Below are 9303 nucleotides of genomic sequence, written 5' to 3' on the forward strand. Positions count from 1 at the left end.
AAGTCTTGTATCAAGAGGTGAAAGCAAACTTCAAGTGTCCACTGGCCAACACTCATATTTCCATTGTCAAAAGTTTGACTACAAAGCAAAGTCTTAGGTAGGCCCAGGAATACTTGTGTTCTCCATCATTCTTCTATATATTGATAAAGTATTCAAACTTAATTTTGAAGAGGCCAATCTTTGATGCATTTTCTAGTTCTAATTATGGCAGTCAATTCTGGTTGACAAAAATTTCTAAGCACTTTTTTAAAAAGTTTGTATTTACTTATTTTTAGAAAGAGGAAGGGAAAGAGTAAGAGAGGGGGAGAAACATCAATGTGTGGTTGCCTCTCGAGCGTCCCCTAGTGGGGCCCTGGCTTGCAACCCAGGCATGTGCCCTGACTAGGAATTGAACCTGCAACCCCTTGGTTTGAAGGCCGGCACTTAATCCACTGGACCACCCCAGCCAGGGCCCTAAGCTCTTTGTATACATTCTCCCAGAGGACCAGCTTTTCATTCCTTGAGATTCAGCATGGGGGTAGAAAGAAGAGGCCACAACATTGGTTCAGATGGAGGAGCTGCTCCTTTCAGCAATACTTACTAACTTAGCTTCTGACTCTTATTTTCTTCATCTGTAAAATTGATGTTACACATAGAAAAATAAATATCTGTGTTTGTGGTCATTTTAATTTGAATGATTATCTTGAATTAAAATTTAGGAAATAACATCTAAAAAATTCTCATCCATTAGTAACCTCAAAAACACAGTTCTTTTGTATGCAAATTTTGATATTTATATAGTATAACCAGAGAAATACCACCACCCCCGAAGTCACAAGTTCTAGATCTTATACTTTATTTCACATTATTAAATAGTTTTTATTATTATAAAGGGATCTTATTTCAAGTGTTTATAGATTATAAATGTTTGAAATTTGAGGGTCATAATAAAAAATTCTAACTGTAATTGAGTTTACATTAATAAAACTCCATCTGATCTGCAAACCTGAACTCCTAACTTTTAATTATTAAATACAGGAGTGGGCAAAAAAGTAGATTTACAGTTGTGACTATACAAAACAGATGTTATTTTTTAACTTACTGATTTTTTTTTAGAGAGAGAGAGAGAAAGAAACATCGATTGTTCTTCCACTTATTTTTATGTTGTTCATTGGTCGCCTTTTGTATATGCCTTGACCAGGGACTGAACCTGCAACCTTGGTGTAGTGGGATGACCCTCTAACTAACTGGGTTACCTGCCCAGTGTGAATTTATTCATTAATTTGTAGTTTTCCATACAAACAACTGTGCACCTACTTTTGTCCACCTGTTTTGAATCTCCCAGGAATTCAATATCAAGTTTGTATATCTGAGAACTCAAATTACATATTTTTCTACTTTCCAGTGTCTACTATCTAAATTATGATTGAGCCAGCTCTTTGTGTATGTAATTGCTACTTTTGTTTAAAAACATTTATGTGTATTTTAGGACACCCCCTTGAATTTTTACGGAATCAGCCTCAGTTTCAACAGATGAGACAAATTATTCAACAGAATCCTTCTCTGCTTCCTGCATTGCTACAACAGATAGGTCGAGAAAATCCTCAGTTACTACAGGTGACTAACCAGTGTTAATTTCAGAAGTGGGTTCAGAGTGTATATCACAGTTTGAATGTCAGTGAGTACTCCTTCCCCTCCACCAACGTTAAACCAGTCCTCCGAGCTGCTGCTTCAGTAGAATATGGTATAAAGGTAGATATCCTGAAAAAAGAGTTGGGCGTGGAGGTTCTTTTGATTTTAGTTGGTCAGATGATGAATTTGGGAACTACTACTTCATTAAAGAGTCTGAGAAACTCTTCAGCAAAGGAACTTGGTCTTTTTTCCCAACCTTGTTATTAGTGGAGCACCACCTCTTAGCAAATATACTTGCAGGCTTAATTAATGTTTAGGTCACAAACTGTTTTAGTTTGTATGTCATTGTACTGCCTGCTCATGTGGAAGACAGATATAGGTTTTCTTTGTTCCTGTAGTCATCATGTAGTTTTTTAACACTGATTATTTTTTTGGCAGGGTACATTTATGAATGAGAATTTGAATTCTTTTTATTTTTCATTGTTTATCTGACTGAAGAACTGAGCTTCTTTAATAATATACAAGGAATCATATCCTTCCAAAGACTAAATAATCTAGAACCATTCCAGAATATTACAGTTGCAAAGTTGTAGCTTCTCTCTTACTTATATTTAGAATTCTTATTTTCCTGGAGATATTTTATATCAATGTATTGCTTTTCTCTGTCCTTCAAACCACCACAGCAAATTAGCCAACATCAGGAGCATTTTATTCAGATGTTAAATGAACCAGTTCAAGAAGCTGGTGGTCAAGGAGGAGGCAGTGGAGGTAGCAGTGGAGGAATTGCAGAAGCTGGAAGCGGTCATATGAACTACATTCAAGTAACGCCTCAGGAAAAAGAAGCTATAGAAAGGGTGAGTTTAAGTAAAACTGAGTTCAGTTCTGAGTCACAATAGCCACATTCAGGTGCTCAGTATCTGTGTGGGGCTAGTGGCTGCTGCACTGGGTAGCGCTGCTCCAGAGGATCTCCATCATCGGAAGTAGTTCTTTTCGAGTCAGACAGAGCATTTCCCTTAGGAATTGCAGTAAAGACAAGCTCTTCTTAGCCCTGCTCTCCCATCTTGTCTTTGTGAGCCCTAGGGACCAGCAGTGACTACCATTCTAGCATGAAATAGTTATGAATACACTAAGAAACTAAAAATTTCATTGATGTTTTAATATTCAGGGGGGAAATGATCTTTAGTTGTCTGCTTAAATTAAAATTGTCCATCTTTTCATTTATATTTCAGATGTTAACTTCATACTGTCACTAAAATGTAAACTAGATATAGATAGATAGATAGATAGATAGATAGATAGATATGAATTCTATGAAAAATTGTGTACAATAAACATTAGAACCTGGACCTGGTGTCCTCATTTCTGTTTCCATCCTTACCTGGTCGGCCAGTGTAGGTCATGACACTACAGTAACCTGGTTTTTATGACATTATGAGTAGTCATTCATTCTCTGGCCCCACTGTTAACTTTCGTAAATGGGGAATCATAGTACTTGCTGTTGTACGAAGTGTTCTGAGATGGAAATTCCATAAAGTGCTTTTTCACTTAATACTTAGAAAATCACCTGGACAATAATTTGTTCTTTGTTTATGATACAAACATATCAAGTGTTCAAGGTTTATAATTAGGTATTTTTTAAAAGATACTTTATATCTGGCTGGTAAATGACACTTGCCTCACTTGTTCTGTCCTTTTTTTTTAGTTAGGGTTCAGTTTTTGATTTCTGTATTGGAGAAATTTTGTTGCTTGTGCTTTTAATGTCATACTAAGAGAATATTGCCTAATACAAGTTTAAAAGATTTACTGTTGTCTTCTCAAGAGTTTATAGTTACTATTACATTCAAATTTGTAATACATTTTAAGTTACTTTTTGTTTATGGTGTCAAGCTACACCGTTGTGCACCTGGCTGTCCAGTTGCCCCAGCACCATTTATTGAAAATACTACCCTTTTCCCACTAAGTCGTCTTGGCATTCTTGCTAAACATCAATTGACCGTAAGTGTGAAGGTTTATTTCTGGGCTGTCAATTCTGTTCCATTAAACTATATGTTTAGCCTATGCCAGAACCTCAGTCTTGATTACTACTATGGCTTTGTATTAAGGCTTGTTTTTGTTTTGTTCTGTTTTAAGATTTTATTTATTTATTTTTAGAGGGGAAGGAAGGGAGGAAGAGAGGGAGAGAAACATCAATGTGTGATTGCCTCTCACACACCCCCCACTGGGGACCTGGCCCACAACCCTGTGGTTCTCAGGCCGGCGCTCAGTGCACCGAGCCACGTCAGCCAGGGCGCTTTGTAGTAAGTGTTGAAATCAGGAAGCGAGCGCTTCAGTTTTGTGCTTCCTAAGATTGTTTTGGCTCTTCTGCATCCCTTGCATTTTCATATTATTTTTAGGATCAACTTCTCTGATATCTATTCACCACCCCCCAAAAAAGTGGCTGGGATTAGGATATTATGTTTTTCAGTAGATTGCCATGTTAGCAGTATTAGGCCTTATCAAGCCATTAGGTCTTACTAGGTACATGATTTCCTTTCATTTATTATTAGACTTTCTGTAATTTTCTTTCCAAAATGTTCCATAGTCTTCAGTTTGTACTTCTTGTGTTAGGTTTATTACTAAATATGTTTATTGTTTTTGATGTTATAAATGGGAATGTGTTCTTAATTTCATTTTTTGGATTGTTCATTGTTATTTATGTAGAAATACAATTTATTTTGTGTATTGATCTTATGTATATCTTGCATCCTTTTGAACTCATGCATCCATTCTGATCATTTGGGTGTGTGTTCCTTAGAATTTTATATGTGCAAGATACTACTTGCAAGTAGACATGGTTTTACTTTTCTAATATGTATGTCCTCAGTTGTTTGTTTTGTGTGCTGATTGCTCTACCAGGGGTGTCCAACCTGCGGCCCAACACAAAATCATAAATTTACTTAAAATATGAGATTCCTTTGTGATTATGTGTCACAGTGTATTTAATGTGTGGGCCAAGGCAACTGTTCTTCCAGTGTGGCCCAGAGACACCAGAACATCGGACACCCCTGAGCCTCCTGTGTATCGATCAATAGTAGTGATGAGAGCCAACATGCTTGTCTTATTTTGGATTTTAGGAGAAAATATTTCAGTCTTTTCACTATTAAGTATGATGTTAGCTATAAGTTTTACTACATTCCTGTTATCCGATTGAGGAAGTTTTCTTCTATTCCTAGTTTGTTGAGTGTTTTTATAACAAAAAGGTTTTGGATTTTGCCAAATGCTTTTTCTGTGTTTAAGATGGCTGTGTAGTTTTGTTCCTTTTCCTATTACGTGCTTTATTAGTTCACTGATTTTTGTATGTTGGACCAACCTTGTATTTCTAGGGTGAATCCTAGTCAGTCGTGCTATCTATAATCTTTTTTTTTTTATGTTGCTGGTTGGGTCTGCTAGTATTTTATTGAGAATTTCTGCATCTGCATAAGAAATACTGGTCTGGTGTGTATGTCTGCTTTTGGTATCAGTGGAATAATAATAGCCTTATAGAATCAGTTGGGAAGAGTTTATGAAAAATGGGTGTTAATTTTTCTTTAAGCAGTTGGTAAAATTCAGCAGTGAAGTTATCTAAGCATGGTTTTTCTTTGGAAAATTCTCTAATTACTCATTCAGTCTCTTTACTTGTCATAGGCCTATTCAGATTACCTGTTTGTTCTTAAGTCAGTTTTGGTGTTTTTTGTTTTTCTAGAAATTTGTCTATTTCATGTAAGATATCTAATTTGTTGTTCATAATATTTCCTTTTTAACAGTTTTTATTTCTATAAAAAATAGTAATGTGTTCACATTCATTCCTGATTTTAGTCATTTTAATTGTTGATCTAAAGGGAAAAAAGCACTAACTTTTGGTTTTGATGATTGTTATGTTTCTAGTTTTATTTATTTTCTCTCTGATTTTTATTATTTTCCTCTTCTGCTTGTTTTGGAATTTGTTTCTTTTATTTTGTAGTTTCTTAAGGTGGAAGCTTAGGTTGTTGACTTGAGGCCTTTCTTTTCTATGCAGACGTTTGCGGCTTTAACCTTGCCTGCAGGCACAGCTCCGGCAGCATCCCATGAGTTTTGCTTCGTGGTTTGGTTTTGTTTGCTTTGTGGTTTTGTTTTAATTCCCACCTATTTATGAATTTCTCAAGTTTCCTTTTATTACTGATTTCTAAGCTCATTCCATTGTGGTCAGAGAACACATCTTCTATAATTTTAGTTCTGTTAAATTCATTGAGGCTTGCTTTATGGCCTAACATGGTCTTTATGGAGAATGTTCTGTGTATAGTTGAGAAGGACACATAATCTTCTGTAAATGTCTGTGAAGTCTAGTTGGTTTTTATGTTGTTGAGTTTCCTGTTTCCTTTCTAGTCTTCTGCCTAGTTGGTGTATCCCTTATTGAACATGGAGGCTATTGAAGTCTCCACCTATTATTGTTGAATTGCCTCTTTCCCCCTTCAGTGCTGTCCATTTTGTTTCATCAATTTTGGGACTCCTATATATATATATAATATGTTTATAATGAAGTCTTTCTGGTGCTTTATCGTCATAAAGTGTCCTTTTTTATTAGTAACAATTTTTATATTAAAATCTATTTTGTCTGATATTAATACAGTCACTCCAGCTCCCTTTGTAACTGTTTGCATGGTGTATATCTTTTTCCATCCTTTTACTTTCAGCATATTTGTGTCTTGTAGAAGCATATAGTTGGATTGTGCCCTATCTACCTTTTCCTTCAGCTAGCCCAGCTTTAATCTGGACAAGACCTAGGTAACAAAATCATTTTTTAGTTTCTTTTCCTCTCGTGGATGAATAATCCTGCTGAATTGGGACTTGTGCCCAGTTTTCTAAGGTCATTTCTTCATACAGTCTAATATAAGGCTATTGAGACCGTTGAGGAGGGGGTTCATAAATAGCATTTGGCGGACAAATGTGTAGGTTCTGATGAATTAGATCTTTGAACTTAGTGTTTAAAGACTTTGAAAGCAGTGATTATTGAGTCACAAGTGATTTTTTTAGTAGACTAGGAAAGCAAAAGTGGCTATAAAAAATTAGGCACATAAAAATAGAACGCCATAAATCTTGATCTCAGAAATACCATGTAGTATCACTAACAATTGCCCGTTTTCTTGTATGGAGTGTTCCATAAAGCAAGGAGATTGAGAATGATATTTGATCCTAATGAAAGACAAGACTTTCTTTACAAACCTGAGGTGGTTAATCTCATCTCCAGTCGCTCTTATTCAAATCTTAACCTTTCATACACTAAAAGCCATTTAATTTACAAATTTCTGTAGAGTCATTCATTTTTAAACCACCATAGTAAGCAACTAATGTTTAGTGTTAGTGCCAGTTGGTGTTGGCAAAGTGTCTGTTAGTCGAGTAGCTTTAGCCGGGAACAGGGAGTTTGGTAGGTGGGTGTCAAAGGAAAGGGTCTAGTTCCGTCTGGCTCCTTGGCTTGGACAACAAACCCATATTCAGATAGGGATGGATTCCTGTAAAATTCTCAAGAGTTTTTTTGTGTCTTCCATAGTAAATTTTTCAAGTGATGATCAGTCAGTAGTGTTATGTTGGAATAATAATGTTTTTCTTTCTTTCTTTCTTCCAGTTAAAGGCATTAGGATTTCCTGAAGGACTTGTGATACAAGCATATTTTGCTTGTGAGAAGAATGAGAACTTGGCTGCCAATTTTCTTCTACAGCAAAACTTTGATGAAGATTGAAAGGGACTTTTTTTTTTTTTTTAATCTCACACTTCACACCAGTGCATTACACTAACTTTGCTCACTGGATTGTCTGGGATGACTTGGGTTCATGTCCACAATACTTGGTATAAGGTAGTAGATGGTTGGGGGTGGGGAGGGAGGGGTCTAGGATATAGGGCAGGGATAAATACAGTGCATGTCTGCTTCAGTTAGCAGATGCTGCAGATCCACACAATATGTAAAATAGACAACCAAAAACCAGCTTTTGCAGGTCTTTATATCTTGTATAAAACAGTAGGTAATTTCCTAGGTTTCACTCTTTTTAGTATACTAGATCCAGAAATTTAGTGTAATGCCCTGCTTAATATTTCTTTGACTTAACATTGGTTTCAGAAAGAATCTCTGCTACCTAGAATCTACAGTCTGTATTTCATGGCAACACTGGATAATGGCTTTATGAAATTGAAAAAAAAAATTTGGAAGATCTATAAACAGAAATGCCAAATTATTGATGGTTATTGTTGCTGCTTCAAATAAGTATAAAATTAATGTCAAGAAAGCCCATTCTTTCATGTTAAATACTTGGGGTGGGGGAGGGAAGAAGGGGAACCTTTTCTTAAAACGAAAATAATTACTGCTATTTTCAAATCTCTTGATCATTGAATGTGAGACCCTTCTAACATGATTTGAGAAGCTCTATAAGTATAGGCAGAGTTATTTTCCTGTTTACATTTTTTTGGTTTGTTTTGGGGGAAATTGGTAGGTGTCTAATTACTGTTTACTTCCTTGTTACATTGCAGTAAAAGTTTTAAAACCACCATTGCATGTTTGCTTTTGATGTATCCCTTTGTGAAATTAGCGCTTTGGGGCCAGTGGAGCAACACAACCTTCATGCTCCCTCTCTCCCCTTCCCTCAGCCGAAACGTGTTTGTCAGCAAGTCGTGAGTTCAAACTGCTGCCTTTTTTTAAACCCCACAAAATGCTGATTCAGTTTAAAATTAATGCAAATGTTTCAAAACTGGGTTTCTGATATTTGTAAATGTTTTTCCTTATTAGATAAGAATGTATGACCATTAAAGTCATTAGGATTATATTACTTTCAAAAAGAGGAGGTGGACAGAACTATAATCCTGCACCTTTTATTGCATTGGAAAGACTGGTGAAATCTTTTGGAAGGGTTGGGAGATGTGGCTGGAAAGAACTTTGGAAAATATACAATCAAGATATCTTGTGGCATATTAAAAGAAAAATCTTAATAGCGGTGTTGGCTTTTATTTGGATTTTTTTTTCATCTCAGTTTTTTCTTTGTAATCTCCCTCATTGGCATTATTTGACCATAAAGAGGGGGCATGTGTCTACTTGTCCAGTTTTTCAAATATAAACAAGACTATTTAAAGAAATTTTTTTCCTACCATCTGATACTGAGTTAAGATGATGAATTTGCACAGATTTCTCCCTGCATAATCACTTGCAATAATCTTTAGTACACCATTTTGGGGATAACTTTTAAGCTTTTCCATCATGCACTCGTAACCTGTTTAGAAAATAAATGAAATCATGATTTTTTTTCCCAAAAATGTTAATCATTAAGTTAATCGTCATATGTTTATTATTCCTTAAACCAACAGGCCTTTGGACTTTGTATTGCCTGTATGTTTTATGATGAATCGTGCACAATATCTCAGGAGAATAAAATGAGGATTTGTCAATACGTTCGTCTTTCAAGGCAGAGGAGTTGGGAAGAGGGTGGCCTTTCTGGTCGGATTGTGGAATGCTTTCATTTTACAACATTTTATCTGCTACTCAATCGTTCGGAGATAGAGAAAACTGGAACGGGGAGGCGGGGGCGACAGCAGCCTCTTCCTTACTCGGGAATGTGACAGCAGAAGCTGGTGTCACGGAGCTCCCATCCTTGGACAACGAAACTACACACACGTGGTGGGATTGATTCATACCGGGCGGCAGTTCAGCCGCACCGG

General features: G+C 36.1%; 1 protein-coding gene across 1 annotated transcript in view; it reads left to right on the forward strand.

The window, feature by feature from the left end:
• RAD23B (RAD23 homolog B, nucleotide excision repair protein) overlaps positions 1 to 8580 on the forward strand; it is a 52361-nt gene extending 43781 nt beyond the window's left edge. Inside the window, exons 8-10 of the mRNA XM_045840666.1 lie at positions 1469 to 1596; positions 2295 to 2465; positions 7229 to 8580. Coding sequence (XP_045696622.1) covers positions 1469 to 1596; positions 2295 to 2465; positions 7229 to 7342 — 413 coding nt within the window. The 3' untranslated portion in view covers positions 7343 to 8580. The remainder of the gene's footprint in view (positions 1 to 1468; positions 1597 to 2294; positions 2466 to 7228) is intronic.
• Positions 8581 to 9303: the final 723 nt, after the last annotated feature.

Source organism: Phyllostomus hastatus, unplaced genomic scaffold, assembly GCF_019186645.2.
Source record: "Phyllostomus hastatus isolate PE091 unplaced genomic scaffold, TTU_PhHast_1.1 phas_contig_34, whole genome shotgun sequence".
Classification (NCBI taxonomy): Eukaryota; Metazoa; Chordata; class Mammalia; order Chiroptera; family Phyllostomidae; genus Phyllostomus; species Phyllostomus hastatus.